General features: G+C 48.2%; 1 protein-coding gene across 1 annotated transcript in view; it reads right to left on the bottom strand.

Moving 5' to 3' along the window:
- Positions 1-1,033: 1,033 nt before the first annotated feature.
- The window catches only part of ANKRD13A (ankyrin repeat domain 13A), a 43,021-nt gene continuing 22,540 nt past the window's right edge, over positions 1,034-21,514 (bottom strand). The window contains exons 7-15 of the mRNA XM_044674081.1: positions 17,784-17,850; positions 16,525-16,606; positions 14,430-14,491; positions 13,297-13,427; positions 11,922-12,079; positions 10,662-10,775; positions 8,277-8,437; positions 2,495-2,562; positions 1,034-1,494 (exon numbers count right to left, since the gene is read on the bottom strand). Of these exons, the coding sequence (XP_044530016.1) occupies positions 1,299-1,494; positions 2,495-2,562; positions 8,277-8,437; positions 10,662-10,775; positions 11,922-12,079; positions 13,297-13,427; positions 14,430-14,491; positions 16,525-16,606; positions 17,784-17,850 (1,039 nt within the window). The 3' untranslated portion in view covers positions 1,034-1,298. The remainder of the gene's footprint in view (positions 1,495-2,494; positions 2,563-8,276; positions 8,438-10,661; positions 10,776-11,921; positions 12,080-13,296; positions 13,428-14,429; positions 14,492-16,524; positions 16,607-17,783; positions 17,851-21,514) is intronic.

Here is a 21,514-nt window from a genome sequence, read left to right as displayed (position 1 = left end):
AAAACTGAAGCGATCCCCGACAAGCACTTCCCTCGCGTCCCCTGGGCCCTCGGACTCCCAAAGGGCCAGCGTGGCTCGAGACGACCCACCCGGTTATTTCGAGGCTGAAAGGGATCCCCACGGGAACAAGCGTGTGGTCTCCAGTGTGAAGGGAACCCTGCTCGCTCTAGATGTGGGGAGGCGGGTATTTACAGGAGGGCTAGACAAAATAGTGGAATAGCTAAAGGTATTAAAAAAGGCCTGAGAAAACCTGGTTAAAATATATACTTGTATTGCTACTGGTGGGAGTAGATTTTTTTTTTTTATTTTTCAAAAGTAATAAAAAGAGTCTGTTAAAAAAATATATATCCAGAAAGATGTTGATTTGAACTGTAAAAAGCAATTAGAACTTTCCCTTTGGGCTGCTCGAGAGCCATTTGTCAGCAAAACGCCGACCTTCTCGTTAGAATTCCATTCTTTTCCCTCAAGAACACGGCCCGGCTGGGACTTCTGCGAGTACTTTGGTGTACGTTCCCTTCCCCAGAGACGGCACGTTCCACGGAAGCTTTCTTATTTTGGTTTCAGGCTGCCCTAAGGTAAACTCCCGAAGCTAACGGTTCCTAGGGGGGCCCTGTGGGGCGGAGGGTTGGGGGACATGCTGACCAAGGGGAGCCCCGGCACCGGAGGACGCTGCTCTGATGGCAACGGCCTTCTCCAGCTCGGCCCCCTCCACAGAAGCCCAGCAGAGCACGGAAGGGGGAAGGCCACCACCGGGGTCCCCCACGGTCCAACCCGAGGCAGAGTTCGTCCCAGGCGCAGAGACGCCGTGCACGTCTCCTCTTGGGCGTTAGCGGGCCGAGCGAGTGCTCGTGGAACCCAGAAATCCCACTTCCAGGCCGTTCGGGGTGCCCGTAAAACGAGGAGGAGATCTGCCCAGACCCATTTCTTTGGTAAGTCAGGAGGAATGCTCTTTCCAGGCCTCACAAACCCACTCTGCTCGCACACACATCGTGTGTGCATGGGCAGAGAATACACACGCACACACGTGCACACACACGAGCACCCTGACTGCAGAAGCGTCTCGTCGGCATCCCTCGAGAACAGGCGCCTCACTCACACCTGAGCGGTGTCCGGGCTGGGGTCCAGTTGGAGCCGAGGCACCCCGCAGCGTGGCTCGTGCGGACCAGACTCTGCGGGCCGGACGCCCAGCGGCTCCCCCTGCCACCCTCTCGGACGGGGACCGCCAGCAGCCGCACCTCCGAATCCGCCCGGCAGGGAGGCAGCTGCCTGGGTGTCCCCAGCCCCGCGGCCAGAGGGGTCTATTTTTCGGTGAGAGAAAGCCTCAGGACTTCTTGCAGCTCAGCCTCCTCTTCTTGGAGCCGCAGCTCCTGCTCCTCCAGCTCTTTGGCAGATAACTCCATGGCAAGCTGCAGGTCGCTGTCAAAGTTCCTCGCCTCCTCCATGGCGCTGGGTCGGAAACCATTGGAGCTGGAGAGCAGACTCTCCTGAATAGCCCTGGAAAAGACGAGGGGCTGTGAGCCAACCCTCCTCCCAGGCCAGGCCGCCCCCTCTTCTGTCCCTCCCATCCAACCGCACGGCGGCTCCTGCTCGCTGCAGGCCCTGGGAAGGGGGCTACATCCCACCGCCGGCCCCCGAGACGCCCCGTTCGGCGTCTTGCATGCACCGCAGCTGACTCATGGGACACCCCCGCCCGCTCCAAGGTTTCCAGGCTTCAGGTGGCCCGGAGGAGGTACGAGTGGGCTGAGGATGGCCCAAGTGACACGAAACGTGCCGTCCCGAGGCAGGTCAATGCGAGGAGGAAATGTGCAGGGACAAAAGGGAGGGAGAACTGGACGGGTGGCCCAGGCTGGCCACGGCGCCCATCAAAAGTTTAAAAGGGGCGAGCAAAGCGTCCAGCGGATCCCAGGGTCCTCGGGAGGACGTGGCCATAGAGGGTGGCCATGTGAACCCTCGGAAGGAGTCCCCAAAGAGGAGAGCCGGCCCACAGGGACGCACGAGGCAGAGGCAGCCTCCCCCCAAGACTGAGAATTCAAAAAGAAAAGGCTCCTTCGTGAGTGACACCCGGCAAGTGGCTAGACGGACGAATGGAACATTCTGTATGAAAAGAAAAATGATCGTGAAGAATTCCCAGGCAAACGGGAACGTGTCGGCTGGATGGAGTGAAGAAAAAGAATCCAACAACAATGAATGGCAACGAGGGAAGCCGGAGAAGGAGACCCTCGAAGGGAGGGCTTGCTTGTGAGCAAGAAGCGTCAGACGGAGGGCTCGTGCCAGCTGGTCCCTTTTTCTCCTCTGACCTTTGTTACGGGGTCACAGCACGGATGGAAGGACTCCGAAGTGAAGGTGACAGAAAAAAAAAGGCAACAATAAAAATAAGACTTAAAAACCCATTCCATAATATTGGGGACCCACAGAGTAGTTCTTAAAAAAAGAAAAGGCTAATTAATAGCTATTTAATCGTGCTCCCCCCAACTGAAGAGTCCAAAGAAATTACCTTTCGTACTGGGAGTCATAGCCATGTGGACTGGGAAGTCCCCCGTTGGCGGGCAGGCCTGGAATGTCCTAGGGAAGACAAAAGAGAGGCATGAGCCAGCACCCCTTGGAGCAGAGAAAGCAGCCATCCTCCTCTGGTCTCTATCAAGCAGAACTAGAGAAAACAATCATTACAATATTGATGGAGCACCCACGGCCCAGGCGTGAGAGCCGAATTAGCACCGTCTCTCAGGGATACCTAACGACTCGTCCTGCAAATTAGGTGTCGAGAGCGGATGCGCTTTCCACGGAGGTGGACGCTTTGGGGGTGGGGGGACAGGATGCGGGGTCCTGTTTCAATGAAGATGCCTCCTCTGAGATTCGAGACTGTGGCCTTCTGCTCAGAGCCACCCACAGGCCTAATCCCAAAGCTCCATGTGCCTTATTGATGCCCAAAACAAACTTCTTCACTAAAAATCTTTAAAAGTGGAGAAGAAAATCCCATGGGGATGGGCAGGGCGAGAACGTGAGGACATCTTCACATCTTTGAAAGTCTGTCATACAGAACAAAAACTCCATTAGCTGGGCCAAGTGGGCAGGAACTGTGGTTGGAAATTGCAAGGGCCAGTAAGGGCCAAAACAAGGGCTAATGGTTAAAGCTGTGCAGAACTGAAATGGGATGCACAAGGCGGGGGAGCGGAAGGGGCCTCGAAGGAGGGAAGGCGGGGAGGGAAGGAAGGCGAAGGAAGGAAGAAGGACAGGGGAAGGGAGAAGGAAGAAGTCCTCAACACTGAAGTTCTCTAAGAAAAGGCTGGGCGATGCCTCTTCAGGCCTGGGATCAGAGCAGCTCCCTTCCAGCTCCCAGATCAAACCTGGCCTCAGACCCTCTCTGCATCTTCTCTGCTCCCTGGTGACTCCTACAGTCTCAACCACATTCTTATGCCAATGTTTGAGAAGACTCAGAATTTTTTTCTTCATTTCTTTTTTGCTGTGAACTTCCCACTACGGCTTAAACAGAAACAGAGATTCAGAGTTCAAAGGTTTTTTAGAAAAAGATTGGCTGTCTTTTCAGATTCTGCATAGAAGATCTGCTAAATACACTAGAGACTTACTGAATGTCTCCCAGATACCAATAAAATGATGGGGGGGGGGGGGGAAAGGGGGGCAGCTGGGTAGCTCAGTAGATTGAGGGCCAGGCCTAGAGATGGGAGGTCCTGGGTTCAAATCTGGCCTCAGACACTTCCCAGCTGTGTGACCCTGGGCAAGTCACTTAACCCCCATTGCCTAGCCTTTACCACTCTTCTGCCTTGGAACTAATATACAGTATTGACTCCAAGATGGAAGGTAAGGGTTAAAAAAATAAAAAAATGATATAGGACCAATCCACCCTTTCCTGCCCTTATGTATGATCAGTGATGTCTTTAACGATACTTATGTTGTGGACTGTAACAACTACCAAGTATCTTTGTATTGTCCTTTGGGTAATTATGATTTTGTTTCTTCAAAGATCATGACGTTCCGGGATTCACAGTCATATAGAATTGTGCCAAGAACAGATTGGAGTTACAGATGTTGGCTCTGGTGTTGAGAAATCACTGAAAATACAGAACAGTTTATGAAATAAAATTCAGGCTACAAAATTTTAAAAAAAAAAAAAAAAAAAAGGAAAAAGAAAAAGAAAAAGATTGGCTCTAACTGGGTATGACAGCCGCCCGTCCCAGGCCGGCGATGGCATAAGACTATGCCGGTTCTTACACCTTCCCAAGGGGGCAATCAATGGTTCTGTCTCTCTCACATGTGGCGACGGGCCCCCCCTGGCCCCAACTACTGGCATTGCAGAGACTTGTGAAAGAAATCACTCAGGGACCTTCCAAAGTGATGGCGGCCTACGGCCCTCGAGCCCCTCATGGGTCTAAACGCTCGGCTACAAAGAGATCTTCAGAAAGCAGAGCGCCTAGAACATGTGGCCACCTCCTACTGCCCCAAGGCCTTCCATGATTCATTAGGTCTTGCTAGATCCTCTGTGTTCAAACAGCACTTCTCTGTCTTCTTTAAGACAGTCAATGAAAATACCATTCACCAGGTGACCTAATGGCCTTTATACACGGACCCTTAAAATAATGTCCTACTCGAGTCTTCTTCCAAGAAAAAGTTTGTCTCCGTAGGGCTTATCTTTTTTTTTTTTAAATCAGAAAAATGAAAAACTTTACAATGAAATATGTTCTCCACTTTATTTATGAGCAGCTGGAAACTGAGAGCCGAGTCCAAGGCCCAACTAGGGCCATTTGCTCCCCTCCAGGGTCAGCCAACAGCTAAGCCCCCGGCACCTTTCACATGGTCTTGCCTCTGGTCTCATACTGCGTTATGTGATTTTACATCATATTGGGTTTTACATATAACTGCAAATCTGTTTGGAAGTAAGCAAAATGTAAATTCCAGATCAATACAAAGAGTCTCAGAGTACAGAGCAGAGCAGCCTCCAGACCAGACCTGATCTCCCACTTAAAGCAGGGGGAAGCACCTTGGGGGACGGAGAGACGTCAAAGGGGACACATGGCCAGGAGTCAGTGACCCTCAAGGGAGTAGCTGTGGACTCCATCCAAGAAGAACGGGGACTGCTGGGCTTTTCCCAGAGGAAGCTAGACAAGGGCGATGCTCAAGAAAGCTGGCCACCAGGGGTGCCTTGGACTTGCAGCCTCCTGGCCAGAACTGCTTCCCCTTTTAAAGCAAGGGGAAGCACCTTGGATGGCAAAGAGAGACATCAAGGCAGACACATGCCCAGATTGGAAACGGACAGAAACCAGGCAACCGGCCAGAGGGCCAGGTATTTCTTTAAGAGAATAATCCCTGGAAGCATCACAAAAGGTGGCACCCGTGTCTTTCAGTTCAGAGAAGCTTGGCCATGTTCTTCTCGGCTCGGGGAGCATGCCAAGAAGACGAGAATCACCCAAAGAAAAACTTCCTGTACATGTGAGAGAAGGTTAAAGTATCTCTTGAGATAAGTGTCCCCAGTTAGTGTGATTCACTGCAGCCCCAAGTATACATAAAGAAATTTGCTCAAAAAAACAAAACAAAACAAACAAAAAAAAAAAAAAACAACCATTTCTCAGCCTAATAAATGTGGGAAGTATCCCATTCACAATTCTGACCTTAATGAAGAGGATGGGCTATATACTGGAGAGAAACCTTATGAGTAAAAGGAATGAGGAAATGCCTTCAACTAGAGCTCATCCCTCTCTATGTCTCAGGCAATCCTTCTCCTATGGGAGAGAACAGGAGAAAATTCGTAATGAGCATGGGAAAGCCTTCCACCCCAAGAAGAACCTGCTCAGACCCTGAGAATTCTCCTGCCTTCACTTGTCTACACAACTGACTCTGCTAACAGCTGGTCTAACTAACTTAACTACTCTGCCAGGGCTCTCCACCTTCTCTAGACTTCTCACTGGCTTCCTTCACATACTCCACCACCCAGTGCCGCTCCAGCTCTCAGGGCAGACCTTCTCACTGTCTATTGTCTGTGCCTACAATGCTCCCCTTCCTTATCTTGACACCCAAATTTTGAAGGCTTCCTTCAAGTTTTAGCTAAAATCTCCCTCCATAAGAGGCCCCTCCCAATCCTCCATCTGGCTGCTTCCAGACCATTGCCATTTAAAAAAATAGACTTGAGCTAGATGATATGTTAGATGGATTGGTGATGGATGGGAAAGAGCTTCATCTGAACCAACGATAAACCAAATCCACTAATGACCCCCTTATTGAGCAATCACAGTAAAGTGACTCATCTCAGGCTGAGAATGAGCTGCCCTCCACTTTTCTGCCCTGGTACATAGTATTTGACTCAGACACACACACTTGCATACCCTCAGACATGCTCACCTACACTCACACACATGTACACAGACACACACATTTAGAAACAGAGAAACAAATAGCCATAGCACTGCTTGGTTTATACCCCAAAGAGATCATAAGGAAAAAGACTTGTACAAAAATATTTATAGCCGCGATCTTTGTGGTGGCAAAACATTGGAAAATGAGGGGGTGTCCTTCGATTGGGGAATGGCTGAACAAACTGTGGTATCTGCTGGTGATGGAATACTATTGTGCTCAAAGGAATGATAAACTGGAGGAATTCCATGTGAACTGGAATGTCCTCCAGGAATTGATGCAGAGTGAAAGGAGCAGAACCAGGAGAATGTTGTACACAGAGATGGATACACTGTGGTACAATTGAACATAACGGACTTCTCTACTAGCAGCAATGCAAGGATCCAGAGCAAGGCTGAGGGACTTATGAGAAAGAAAACTAGCCACATTCAGAGGAAGAACTGTGAGAGGAGAAACACAGAAGAAAAAGAATTACTTGAACACACGGGCTGATGGGGATATTATTGGGGATGTAGACACTAAACGATAACTCTAGCCCAACTATCAATAATATGGAATTAGGGCTTCATCAATGATGCATGTAAAACCCAGTGGAATTGTGTGTCGGCTAAGGGGGGTCGGGGGGTTGGGGGAGAGGGAAAGAACATGAAATATGTAACTAGGAGAAAATATTCAAAATAAAAACTTAAAAAAAAAAAAAAGAAACAGAAACAAGTAGGAGAGAGTAATTGAGGCAAGGAATCAGCCACAGGCTGGGGCAGAGGAAAACCTCAGTGGTCAGTCAACAAACACTTTTTAAGCACTTCCTATGTGCTATGCACTATGGTGAGGGCTGAGGATCCAAAGAAAGCCCAATCCCCCGGGGCCTGATGCCAGAGAATGGCCATCCGGATAGGGGACACAAGGAACATACAAGGCAGAGATCCAGATTTGGTGGAAGTGATTTGAAAGGAAAAGTAGCAACAGCTCGGGGCAGGGGGAAAACTCCTGCAGAAGGGTAAGACAAGCAAGAAGGTGAAGAGGGAGACATGAAAAGGGCCGGGGAGGATGGGAGGCAGCCTGGGCAAAGGCAAGGAGAAGGGAGATGGGAGGCTGCTGTTTGAGGCACCCACTGTGAGGAAGTCAGGAAGCTAGAGGGGCCAGAGAAGAGCCCGGTTGGGAAGACTTTTGAATGCCAAACAGAGAACTTCCTATTAGATCCTGCAGAAAAGCAGGGAGCCACGAGAGCTCATTGGGCTGGAGAGCAGTGACATGGTCAGGCCTGGGCTTAGAAAGCTCATGATGGCAGCTGAGCGGAGGACAGGCTGGCTAGGAGCAGCCATCGGGAGCCCACTGGCTACTCTATGGCGTAGTTGGGGCGTGAGGAGAGGAGCGTCTGCACCCACGGGGGCCGTCTGGCAGGAGACGGGGGATGAGAGGTATGTGAGGCACAGGCGATGAGAAGTGGCAGATGCCGGCTAGAGAGGGGAGGACCCGAAGGATGACTGTGAGTTTGGAAGGAAAGACAATCAGTCCTGTTTGGGATAAGCTGGTTTGAGATGCTGTGGACCATCCACTGAGATCCCACCTCCCTGACGCTCTGTGATCCTGGGCTCAAGAAAGACAGGAGGCAAAGGTCCAGCTAGAGGCCAGTGGTCACTGCTTTTGTAAACGGCCTCTACAGGGTGCCAGAGAAGGAGAAAACCACAAAGCTGAGTGAGGTGGACTCCCTTAAAAAAGTTAGGACCCCAAAGGGGAGATGAGAGATGCACACACATCCCTGTAATACGAATGAAAATGAGCTCAAGGTGTGGGAGCTTCCGGGGGGATCCCGTGCTGCGTTCCGGGGGGATCCCGGGGACCCTGTCTGCTAACCAAGGGCGCCCAGGCTTCCATAACTTTGGCCCCAACGCCACCAGGCCGGGAACCCCACTCACCTGACTCCGGCTGGATTCTAACAGGCTCTGTTGAATGGCAAACTGCATGATTTCATAATCTTCATCCTGCAAGTGCATGTTTCTGCCGTTGTCTTGGATGTGATAAGATTCAGGGATTTCAAACACCGATTGATCGACCTCAAAGTTAGAGACGAGGGAAGCTGGAACACAAGAGAAGACGCAGCCACTGAGCAGGTGGTGAGACTGCTGCTACCCTCACATCTCTCTTCCATTTAAAGCCCACGGACGGTCCAAAGAGGCTGGAGCAATCAATCTGTGGTAATGAGAGACTGAGGCTCAAAAGGTCTGAGCGTCTCTATTTATTGACAGGCTAGCAGTTACCAAAAAGAGAAGTCAGTGGTCCCTCAGTAATCAAAGACCCTCAACACAGAATAGTTTTTATGGTTTCGTGGCTATATGAGCTCCACAGATGACCCCCTGACCAAGAGTCTTCACCCATCATGGTGACCAAAAAACCCAAATGAGGCCGACATCCTCTTGTAAGAACCAATCCGTGGTGCCCGCCCAAAATTTGGGGTGCTCTGGAGGAAGGACACAGAATTGTTCATCTCCGGAAGGTCTTAGTCTCTTCCCTACCACTCCCTGTCCCAACAGAATCGGACACCAGGGAAACATCCTGTGAGTGACGGGGTGAGTCGTTCTTCACCCCCTTTCTTACCTCACTCACTCACTCACTGAGGGCTGGCATTAGGTCTGCACAAGAACACGGCAGGTCTTAAAGCCTGTCACATGATAAAGCTCATTTATGGTGGTTACCAGCATGATGAACAAAACTCTGAACTACAAATCAAGCATCTGATGGGAAAGGAATTCCTAAAGGGGAATAAAAAGCTTGCTAGGCTTTTCATTTCTCAAAGCCAGGCTGGATCCTGGGGTCAGTGTGAATGGGCATTAACATTTTCCCAGATACAAAGGAATCTTTAAAACACTTAACCAAGGCAACTAGGTAGCATGAGAGATAAAGAGCAAAGTCTTAAGTCAGGAGGACCTGGGTTCAAATCTGGCCTCACATATTTTCTGGCTGTGTGATCCTGGGCAAGTCACTTTAACTCCAATTGGCTAGCCCCAATTACTCTTCTCTTTTAGAACTGTTACTGGGGCAAAAGGTAAGGATTAAAAAATAAATAAAACCACCTGACCACCAAGAGGCCCCTCACACAAACCCAGCTTCCAATATGAAGACACAGCAGCAAATGGAGCCACTGCAGATGGGGGACTGGTGACTCGGACTCCCAACATCACTCAGGCTTTCTCCCAGCAGGATTCCCACACATGCACAGGAACTCAACAGGGCACAAGGCCTATTTCCAAACTCAGTAATAAAGTCTTAGATGGTTGGATGGAGAGAAACCGAGGCAGAGGAAGCCAATGTCAGCAAATATGGCAGGAGCTCCTGAGAGAACACCACCGAAGCCACAGAACAGATCCCTCAGCTCTCCCTGCGGAGATGGATGAGCGACAGGCGGCTCTCAAGGAGCTGATGATGCCCTGAGCAAGGACAGAACACAGCTGCCAGGAAGTGGAACAGGATGGGGCCAAGGAGAGAACAGGACTGGGCAAGAAAACCTGAGGAAGAACATATTTGGGGGAAGGTGAACCAAGAAAGGTTCTATGGAGGCCATGGCACTAGAGCTGATCCTTGAGGGAAAAAAGAATCTCCCAGGCAGAGATGAGAAGGGAGTACATTCCAAACATAAACACTGTCCTAAGCAAAAGCATGGAGGTGGGAGATGGAAGCAAGGGAAATCAGGAAATAACAATGCTTAGCTGGGATACAGAGTATGGGAAGGGGAGTTATAGGAAATATGCCTGGACAGACTGGTTAAAGCAGGCTCCAGAGTCTTAAGAGTCCTTTTCCTACATTTTAAGACTTCATCCACATTCTGAAATATAGCAGATCTGATTCTCATCATTTAATTTAACTTCTTTGGGACTTTTTTTTATCTTCCATCTTAGAACCAATACTGTGTATTGGCTCCAAGGCAGAAGAGTGGTAAGGGTAGGCAATGGAGGGGTCAAGTGACTTGCCCAGGGTCACACAGCTGGGAAGTGTCTGAGGCCAGATTTGAACCCAGGACCTCCTGTCTCCAGGCCTGGCTCTCTATCTCCTGGGCCACCTCACTGCTCCCATTTAATTTCAAATAGATCTTTTAGGAATTGCACGAAAAGAGAAAAAAAATTCCCCACCTATTTTTCACTACTTCATATTTAAAGGCAACACAGCATAACGAATAAAGCTGGACTAGAAGTCAGGAAGATCTGAGGTCAAATGTTGCCGCACTCTCAGTGGCTGCGTGATCCTACGTAGGTCACTTCACCCCCTCAGCCTTGATCTCCTACTCTGTCAAAGGAGTCCTTGCTTACCTGGATCAGCGTGACCCCCTTCCAGGCTCTGTGAGCTGGGCTCTTCAGCTGTACTGCAACCATTGACATTTCCAAATGTAATCCGAGCATTCAAGACATGGAACAGTGGAATTTCTAAGGGGGGAAAAATGTGCTTTTGTTAGAATACACAATGTCTATTTTTCCTTTTAAAGTGATCATGGTTTAGATTTGGGTATTTTGGCTTTTTATAAAACTCCTACCTTCCATCTTAGAATCAATCCTGTGTTCTATGGCAAGAGAGCAGTTAAGGGCTAGGTAATGGGGGGATAGGTGACTTGCCCAGGGTCACACAGCTAGGAAGTGTCTGAAGCTAGATTTGAACCTGGGACCTCCTGTCTCTAGGCCTGGCTCTCCATCCACTGAACCACCCCGCTACCCCCTAGATTCAGTTTTTAAGAAACATTTCATGCCTGGATATGTCTTGAATTCTGATCCTTTGGGCCGCTTTCATCCACGCTTCCTATGAAGACCCCCCCACCCAACACTGTCTCCAGAGCTGGGGCCACCAAAGCACCAACGGGCACAGGGTGACCTAAGAAAGTCTCCCGGTGTCTGGGTAAATGAGCAAAGTGGGCTGGCGATCTCTGAAGGACCTTCCCACTGTACCTGTACAGGGAAAAAACCAAGGCCGGAGCTTCCCCATGTGATCTTGGCCCCTTTTCTATAAGGGAGCATCGAATGGTAAGGTTTGATTTGAACAGGGTTCCCGTGAAAACCACCATGGAATCAGCCTGATAACCTGAATGAAATCTTCTCTGGGACTTGGATGGCATTTAAAAGTAAGTGATTTATTTTCCCCAACAACCGGCCTTCGTTTCCACACAAAACTCGATCTACACAGAATCCAAGAACCAGAGAACATGTTGTAAACTGGGAGAATAAAAGCATCTATCAGGCAGGCACAAGGGAACCCGCTGAAGATAAGGCTGTCTGCAACGGCCCACAAGTCTCTGAAGAGTCCGTCTGCCGGGAGAGAGGAGTCACGGGACAGGGAGAGGCCCCAGGGGTGGTGGAGGCATACCAGCTGGCGTGTCCTTTACCCCAGGGTGCCCACAGCAGAAAGACGCAACGGCGCAGCGCCAAGGAGACCAGCATACGACAAGGGCCGTCCCCTGGGCACCCTTCTTTCAAACAAGGGGGCTCCTGGGCACCTCTGCCTCCCCCGGAATCCTGGCACGCACACGCTGACTTTAGTTTACAGAAGAGCTCGGGGGAGCCACGTCCAGAGAAGGAACGTACCGATTTTGACAGGAAATCCAGGCGGGAACTCCAGAGTGATGAAATCTCTCAGTCTAGCAAAATGGGCGCTGGTTCTGGCCATCAGGTCAATGATGGGAATGACCTGCTCCACCAGAGACAAGGGGAACTCCTCACACATCCAGAGCATGGCTTTAAACCTGCAACAGAGACCCTGGGTCATCGCCGTCCTCCCCACCCACCACCACCGTCGCCCAAGGACATAGCCACACCTATGGGCTGTCTGCCCCTCGATCGGAGCGGGAATCCCGGAGGCCAAGGGTCTCTCCCACGGCTCTTGGGCATCCTATTTCGCCCAGAGCTTGCACATTGTCTTTGTTGTCATTCATTCCTTTGTCACATCTGGGTTTTCTTGGCAAAGATATCAGGGTTGTTTCCCTTTTCCTTCTCCAGCTTATCTGACAGATGAGGAAACTGAGGCAAACCTTGCCCAGGGTCACACAGCTAGGAAGTGTCTGAGGCCAAAACTGAACACGGGTCTTCCTGCCTCCAGGCTTGACCCTCCATCCCCTGCACCCCTCGCGGGCCACGTTGCACACAGCTTTTTCATTCTTTCATTCTGTGGCTAACAAGGAAAGTGAGAATCCCCAGAGACGACAGGCTGATGTCACCACGTCATGGCTTCACACACACAAAACAAGTCATTCCATTCTGAACACGACTCTTAAGTGTCTTCTCTACCCAAAGCATCTCGATATTCAGAAATCACGTCTAAGGATCTCGGGCCTGACACCTGGGCTAGAATCTGGGCCGCCGGAGCAGGGGCAGTGGAAGATGTCTATATTGCAGCAGTCCGTGAGAGTGGTCTGACTGCAGGCCTAGCGATTTTATTTTGAGATTAATATGGTTTTTCCCCGATTATTTGTAATAACAATTTTAACACATTTTCTAAAATTCTGAGTTTGAGATCCTTTCTCTCCCCTCCCTGCTGCCCCAGAGGAGAAACAAGTGAGTCCAGGTTACACAGGTGCAATCACACAAAGCACATTTCCACACTGGTCACGTGGCAGAAGAAGAATCCCATAGAAATTTGACGAGAATGAGCTTCTTAAAGGAATGACTAAGAGGGGACGGAGACGGCCACCCCCTCGAATGGACCGCGGCTCACAAGCAAGAACCTCTCCACGTTTTACAGAGCGGAAGAATGCCCCAAGGACCAGGCAGGGTCTGGTTCCCGGGTTTTTCCAGGGAGAGTGATCCGCCTACTCTAGGGCTGGAGCCAGGAAGATCGGGGGACTTTCTGTTAGAGGGCGAAAAGAGGAAATGCATCAAAACTGAAACAAGCATCCAAGAGAAGAAAAGAGGAAGCGAGAAGGAAGCAGCCCCGGCTCATCGGTCCCTGGCAGCAGACTCTTACTTTTGGGTTCTGATCGTGAGCTCCTTCGGTCGTCCTATGTCTCGGTCCTTCAAATCAAAATCTTTGTTGAAATATTCCTCAGGCGTGATGGCCGTGGGGTTATTTGCTGTTGCGCACTCAGTAGTGAGGTCCTGCAAAATGGGCCCAGGACAGCATTACACACACGGCCCTCCCACCCAGCCCATTCTGCCCCGGAAATCGGAGCTTCGTAGAGATCAGGCCCACGGACTTCACGGGGAGATTCTGCTGTCTGACATCTTTAGTGTGGAAAGTAGTCTAAGTTCCTATGCAAAACACGGGCACAATTCACAAAAGCATTCGCCACTCATCCTAACGAGTCTAATGGCTTCCTTTTTTTTTTTTTTTTTTTAAATAAAAAATAGAATATACTTCATCTTCTCCATTCCATGAAGGCTTTTTTTTAAAGCCTCACTTTTTATCTTAGAACAATTCTAAGACAGAAGAGCAGCAAGAGTTAGGCAACTGGAGTTGAGTGACTTGCCCAGGGTCACACAGCTAGAGGTATTTAAGGCCAAATTTGAACTCAGGTCCCCCTAACTCCAGGCCTGACTCTATCCACTGTGACACCTAGCTACCCCTCCTCAATGCTTTCTTGAAGCACACCTGAGAGCAAAGGGCTGCTTCTCTTCAACAAAAAGGAATCCCTTCCCAGAGGTTGACATTCATCTTCTGTAGCAACACAAAAGCCTCCACAATTCCAAATGCTCTCCCATAATCCTCTCTCTGACCTTTCCATGCTCTTATTTCTAATCACCTGTAAAAAGGAAAATACACCCATTTCCTCTTTTTTTTTTTTTTTAAACCCTCACCTTCCGTCTTGGAGTCAATACTGTATATTGGCTTCAAGGCAGAAGAGTGGTAAGGGTGGGCAATGGGAGTCAAGTGACTTGGCCAGGGTCACACAGCTGGGAAGTGTCTGAGGTCGGATTTGAACCTAGAACCTCCTGTCTCTAGGCCTGACTCTCCATCCACTGAGCTACCCAGCTGCCCCCCCATTTCCTCTTTAAAGCCAGAAAGGGCCTGACCTCTCTCCTCTCTGGGGCCTCAAGCCCTTCCAAAGGAGCCCCCTGATTTACCCCAAGGGTCTGGGAATGCCCACTGTACGTACTTACCCCCTGAGCACCGAACTGGTGTTCCACAGTACCCAGCAAAGACTCCAAGGGATTTCTATCAGCTGTGGAGGGAAAAATATGGACTGTAAGTCGCAGTGCTGTGCGCCAGCCGGGCTCACCCGGCAAGAAAGCCTCTGGTGTGCTGACCCGGGCAGAGGAATACTGACTAGGACACAAAACGTAGGAAGAGACTGAACTGTAGCGTGCTGCCATGTCTGCTGGAGCAGAGCCGAGAGGCTCGGAGGGAAGACGCCCTCCCTGGCACGCAGAGAGAGCGGAGGCGCCTTTGCCCATAGAGGCGTCCCCCAACAAGGCCCCATCAGAAGGGGAAGCTCCCTGCTAACAGGGCTCTTGCTTTATTTCTCATCTTTGTATCCACAGCACCAAGCCCAGGGCCAGACACATCACCAGCTCTCTTTTTTTAAACCTTTACCTTCTGTCTTAGAATCAATACTGCAGCTTGGTTCTAAGGCAGAAGAGCAGTAAGGACTAGGCAATGGGGGTTAGGTGACTTGTCCAGGGTCACCCAGCTAGGAAGTATCTATGGTCAAATTTGAACCAGGACCTCCCATCTCTAGGCCTGGCTCTCTATCCACTGGGCCAGATCTAGCTGCTCCCCATGGCTGGCTCTTAATAAATGCTTGTTAACATATTAACTAAGGACTACTCAGGAATATGGATCTTCTCACATGGAAGAACCAAGGAGACCCGGGTTCCGATTCTGACTCCACTATAACTTAACAGTATAACTGGATGCTCTGAGACTTACCTTCCCCATCTTTAAAATAGGGGACTTGGGAGGAGGAAATGATTTCTAAGATTTCTTTCAGCTTTAAATCTTATGAACTTTTAAGGTATTTAATATCTACAAGTCTCTCAGACTTTTACTCTGAGAGATAAAAAAGAAGGCCTGAAGCTAAAGAAAAAAATGAGGCCATTACAGGTTTGGGTTTCTCTTTTCTAAAACTGGGTAACACTTGGAAAACCGATTTAAGGCTACATATTGTACAAAATCCCTAACGAACCCTCCCAAGTGGAAGCAAATGAGACACGGTTTACTATTATTCTGTTCAAAGGCATCACTGTTTAAAAACTGTAACGTAGAGTTTGACTTTGCTTTCTTGTTGTCATTTTTTAACTTGAGCAGTTTAATATAATAGGAAAATTAAGGTTTCTTCCAGCTCTGATATTCTGGTTTTGTCAAAAGCAAAAGGAATAGCAAAAGTTTTTAAAGCCAAAAAGTGGTAAGAGTAGGCAATTTTTTTTAATTGAAGCATCCAAAAGCAAGCTAAAAATAATAGGTATGGAATATATATTATATATAATAACAATATGTAACAGGAATAACATAATATACAATACAGATAATATGTAAATAATATACAAATAGTTTATACTTTTAAATAATTTTGCGGTTTTAAATATTTAATTTTAATAATGTTTATTATTATAAATGTGTTGCTAAATTATGAATTTTTTATGAATAAAATGTTTCCTTAGGAAACGTGGCATCGAATTTCCAGCACTCGTGACGGGAGAAATAACTCTCCTGCACAGCAATAGTTTGCCTTGGAATTCTTCCCTTATTATTTCTCAGCTTAAGTATCCCAATGATAAACACATTCAAATACCTTGACCGCCTTTCTAAGAATTAGTCTATTCTTTTATTTTTTTTTTTAAACCCTCACCTTCCGTCTTGGAGTCAATATTGAATATTGGTTCTAAGGCAGAAGAATGGTAAGGGTAGGCAATGGGGGTCAAGTGACTTGCCCAGGGTCACACAGTTAGGAAGTGTCTGAGGCCAGATTTGAACCTAGGACCTCCCGTCTCTAGGCCTGACTCTCCATCCACTGAGCTACCCAGCTGCCCCCAAAATTAGTCTATTCTAACAATCATCCTTCACAAAATGTAACGGAGGTCCCATGGCTGGTTTGAAGAGGGGCCAATGCCAACAACAGCCCTTAAGACAGGTCATTCTCCTGTTCATGAATACAGGAAGATGTAGCCTTGCTAGTCTCTTTACTCAGCAACTCTCCAGACCACACAATGTAACGCCAGGTTGTCATTCATGCTCACCCCCCCACCCCAAAGTTACCTTTGTATCTCTTTTTCTCGTCCTCAGTCAAATGTTCTGTTCGAATTTTGGTTATCACACTTACATTGTTTACCGAGTACACCTTGGGGAAGGGGCCAAAAAAAGGGAACAGTTAGCCAAAGAAAGCCAGAACGTGAACATGAGACCTTTAAAAACAAACCAAGAACAGCAATTCTGAACAGGAAGTGGTGACCACAACTCCACCTTTGGGGCCCCCCGGCTAGGATCACATAGCTGAGAAATCCGGGGACATTCCGGAAGGTCCATTCACCATCCTACTGGCACTGGTTTCCCCCTACGCTTCTTCTCTCACTGGAACATTTCACCCATTTCAAATGAACAATGACTGAGGTTTCCTGGTTGTATCCCTTTCGACTCTCTTAACGTATCGGTCGGTCGTGTCTATTGGGCTTAACAGAACGAGGTTCTAACGGTGTCTGGCCCAGGCGGCCATCTGCTGGGCAGACAGCAGCCATGAACACGGGGTTCTCTAAGCCTACGTCGAGGCGAAGGGAAACGAGCAGATGACAGTGGCTTGTGGGGGCTCTTTAACTATCTGGATGACACTCAGCCAACCCCAATACGGGTGGGGAATGGGATGTTTCAGTTAAGCAGACATTCTGGTTGTTGGAGTCCTATCTGTATCCTCCTGGGGAGCGGCCACTTCCCAAAGAATTCTCTACCACAAAGCCATTGGGCCGAACCCAGCGCTTTGAGTTCAGAAGGCATGTCGGGATCTCCTGTGCCCGAACCGGAGTCATCATTATGAGTCTCGCCTTTCATTAGGCTCCAGCTCAGGAGGCCGGTACTGATAGGGATCAGCAGCGTACAGAATCTCGGGTAAATGATTTTTTTTTCTTTTTTTTACAAAAAAGCCAATTCCTGATATATTGACTGAAATAGTAGAAACTTTCCCATTGTGAGTGAATAGAATTTAGCAAACAAGTGAAAGCCAATTACTATTTTAAAAAGGAAATTCCTTATAAACACAGGTGAGCAACAGTATTGAATTTGGAGCCTTTCTTTAGGGGCTAAAAGACTGCTCTGGGATTTGCATCAAGTGTCTCTGCTCATTCTCTTTCTTTCCCATCACTCGAGTCCTTCCCAAGATGGGACACATGAGAAATTCCTATTTCGAGCCATTCCCCCAGACCCCAATCATTCTGAGGGTTGCAGTGCCAGGAAAGCCTAGCAGAGAACCGTCATTTGCCCAGGAGCTCAAAAGCCATAGGAAATCTTATTTTAAGAGTTCATTTTACCTTTGCTTCGTAACCATTAACAACTTCTGCTTTATCTGTCCTCCAGCCCCAGAATCCGGATTTAGTTCTGATAAAAAGTGAACACCACAAATTGCTACAGGTACAACATGCCATTCAGATTTACCCCTGAAGTCTTTTCATTTTTTTTTTTCAGCTGAATTTAGCAAAAGATGCGAATTAGGAACCTTGGAAACCACAGTCGTCTACACTCAAGCAAAAAGAAGGCAAAATGTCACACACACCCCTTCCCACCCATGCTTTCTAATCAACGTGCCTCTGCCCTGGCACGGAGAATATTGGGCAGAAGCACGTTTCATGCCCCATTAGCCCGAGGCAGTTGGGCACAGTGGGAAGAAGGCTCAACGTCAGGATCAGGACTGTCCTGGGAGTCCATCGTGGCTCTGGTGTTTACTTTGGACGAAGGACTTCAACCTCCTGAGATAAGGCTCGAACCCTCTACCTCTCAGAGCTGGGGTGAGAGTCCAGTGGGCTAATGGGTGTGAAGTCCTTCTCTGTCTTAAAGCTTTATCCATTAGGCTTCTCTCCAGGAGCCTGGCGAGGTGGGAATGGCTGGGTGTGGGCCTCTGCTTCCTAAGAAGCGAGGATGGCCGCCACAAAAGACCTGGCCAGATGAGGTTAGCCCTGAGTTAGGAAGCTCCCATCATCCCTGGCTCTCACTCATTTTCCTCAGTCAGGAGCTCAGAAGAGGGCAGGAGGAGGGAGGGAAAAGAAATTCCAGCACTGTGGGGGCCCACCTTGGAACCCACGAGAGCTGGGCAATGGGCTGTGAGTCACACGGGGGGACGGCTGGTAAAAGGGGCGTTTTAGTAGTTGACTCCAATTTGTCATATCTCAATATTGCACCAGCAGCTGAGCATTGGGCAAAGTGCCCAAGCAGCCAATCGTTTAACTCAACTGATTCCTGCCAAATGATGGCACACATGGCGGAAGAGGCCTGATAAACCAAGAGATCAAGTCTTTCACTCGGGAGCCATGGCTAGGCTCCGTCCTCTGGTCTAGGACATCCCATCCTCCTTCATGGTTGACCACGTTTCCCTTTCTTGGGTGCTGGTCGGCCTGGATTCTGTTCTCGTCTGACTCAATGAGGGGTGGGAACAGTCATCAACTGACCATTATTGCCGGCAGGAGCCCAAGGAAAGGGACCAAATTATCCAAATCAGAAGGAAAGCTAACCGGCATTTATTTAGGTTTTCAAACTGCCTAGTTTTTTATTTAAATTCCCTTTTCCATAAGGGCATTACAGAGTAATTTAAAAGAATCATTACCAAATTACATGTGTCAAAAGAGATAAGGGGTGGCTTCACAGGACGGAATGCCAGGCCTGGGGATGAAAGGTCCTGGTTTCTAAACTGGCCTCAGATAGTTTTAAGCTATGTGACCCTGGGCAAGTCACTTAACCCCCACTGCCTAGCCCTTACCACTCTTCTACTTTGGAACCAACAATTAGCATTGCCTCTAAGACAGAAGGTAACGGGTTTTTCAAATAAATTTTTTTCTCAAAAGATAAAGAAATGGAGTCCTGTTGTATCAGATATCTCTTTAACCAACATGAACCAAGAAGGAAGGGATTTTATTTTTATTGCTTCTCTGCAGGTTATCTTCTCCCTACCTAATTATCCCACATCTCTCAGGGGAAAGGAAAGAAGTAATAGGGAGAGTGAAGGCCTCAAAAGGGAATATAATAAATCCTGAGGCCTGAGAGTTTACAGTTCAGAAAGAAAGAACCAAAAGTAAAAAGAGTTTTTGGGACCTCTGAAATGCAGTCTCCTTCCACTAGACCACTGATTTATTCTGTCACAAAAATATAGGGGAAAAGGAAGAATATCTGCTCGTTTCCTAATTCATTCTAAACTTCTTTAGATTATATTTACCCTGGAAGTTTTAATCCACATAAGTGATATCCAGTTTTAGAAGAAATTCTAAGCTTTTGCCTTCCACGTCATCTTCCCTCCTTCCTTCCTCCAGTGAACCATGGTAGTCCCCACTCATTCATACCCACCAGAAAAGGAATCCTGGGAATACATTTCCCTTCCAGCCAGCCTCTGCTCTGACTAGAGGGAACTGGTACTTAGAAGCTATGGAGCTAATAAATCCCAGAGGCTACATCTTGCCTTTCAGCAGGACTCCAACATATTCTCGACAATAGATTGTGGTTCCATTCCAAGGATTTCGAGAGCCTCCATAACAAAATCCTTCATCTTCTCAGGACTGCCTAAATCTGGTGAACCTGGCTGGGTCCAGCTTCTCTTTCCCTGACTACTAATCAGGACCAAAAAGGGACAAAATCCCAGAGGCTTACAAAGTAAGATGTTCCTCCCAATTCCAGCTTATCCCTAATTCTAAAGCTAGAAAACTTCATCCAAACTAGAACCTTCCCTCCCTCCCACCCCTTGCTAACTAGAGTGGCCAGAGTTCCAAGGGGAAAACTGATTGGAGCTAGATGACTTCTTCTCCTTGAGAGCTGCTGCTCTACACTTTGGAAGACGTCCATCTCAAATAAACTAGCACACTTTGCTACTTTCCCTGTAATTGTGGCATAAAAGAGGCTTCATCTTTTTGTGAAAGACTCCAATCCATGGAGATAGACTGGAAGGAAGAGACGGAGAAAAATGACCATAAATTAACCATCAATGAAGGGGAGAAAAAAATTTTTTTCTCATTATAAGTTTGATAAACACTAGAGATTCCAAATGAGTAGAACTATCCAAAACTAACTGGGCCCACCAAGTCGTAGCTGTTCAATGACTCTTCAGAAAACCAAGAGGTTACTTGGTCAGGTGGCCATCTCCCACTGCTGGAAGGCACTCCCTCTCCTTCCTCTAAAGGTCAGCTAAAGTTCTGAACCCTTCCTGTGGAACAGTCCCTGGTTCTCCTTCCCCAACTTCAAGGTTGATCTCCCTCAAGTCTCCCTAGAGTAATTTGGGACTCTCCTCTACCCTCTCATACCTTACCTTATCTTCTACTGGAAGGCATGAGGCACACACCTAACTCCTGTTAAATGGAGTTCCTTAAGGACAGGGACTATCAAGGTTTTCATCCTGGAACACGCTAGGTATTTCTGTGTGTGAAACGGAATTGTCCAACAACCTGCTGGTCAGCTACCTGAGGGCAGCTTTGGTGATTATTAGTATCTTTGCATCACGAGGATCTAGCTGGGCACGGCACACAGTAGGTGCTTAAATGCTTGATTTATGCAGTTAATCAATGTTATCGATTTGTTCCTTGGTAAAAGTCAGTTGCAGGGGTAAATTTTATGCCACTTTTGTGACCACACAATTGCAAAGTGCATCCAAATCTCAGCTGAACTGGAAGGCACTGACCTTTTTCATCCATCTTTACCTGAGAGCAAACTATAACCAACTTCTCTCTATGCTACACTTAGCAGCAATATTTAAAAAAAAAAAAAAGGCCTGGCCTTGTGTGGATAAGCATGAAGGCCATTCCCCCGACAGTTTCATCTTCATGAATTCCTCCCAAGAGCCCTCCGAAGGAGCTGGAGAGACTCCTCTCGGGGCCAAGAACAGCCCCAGGACTACCTACACAGGAGGGAGGAGGCCTGTACATCTGAGCTCCAGGAGGATGCTGAGACATCGGGGACGCTCCCCAAACTTCCCTGGGACTCAGTCGTTCGCATGAACTTTTGGCCAGGTTCGTTCCCAGGCTCACAATCATTAAAACATGAGAGGTGTTATATATAAACCAGGTCAAAA

Source organism: Gracilinanus agilis, chromosome 1, assembly GCF_016433145.1.
Source record: "Gracilinanus agilis isolate LMUSP501 chromosome 1, AgileGrace, whole genome shotgun sequence".
NCBI classification, from domain to species: Eukaryota; Metazoa; Chordata; class Mammalia; order Didelphimorphia; family Didelphidae; genus Gracilinanus; species Gracilinanus agilis.
Note: the sequence above shows the minus strand (reverse complement) of the source record. Positions and strands in the feature narration are given on the sequence as shown.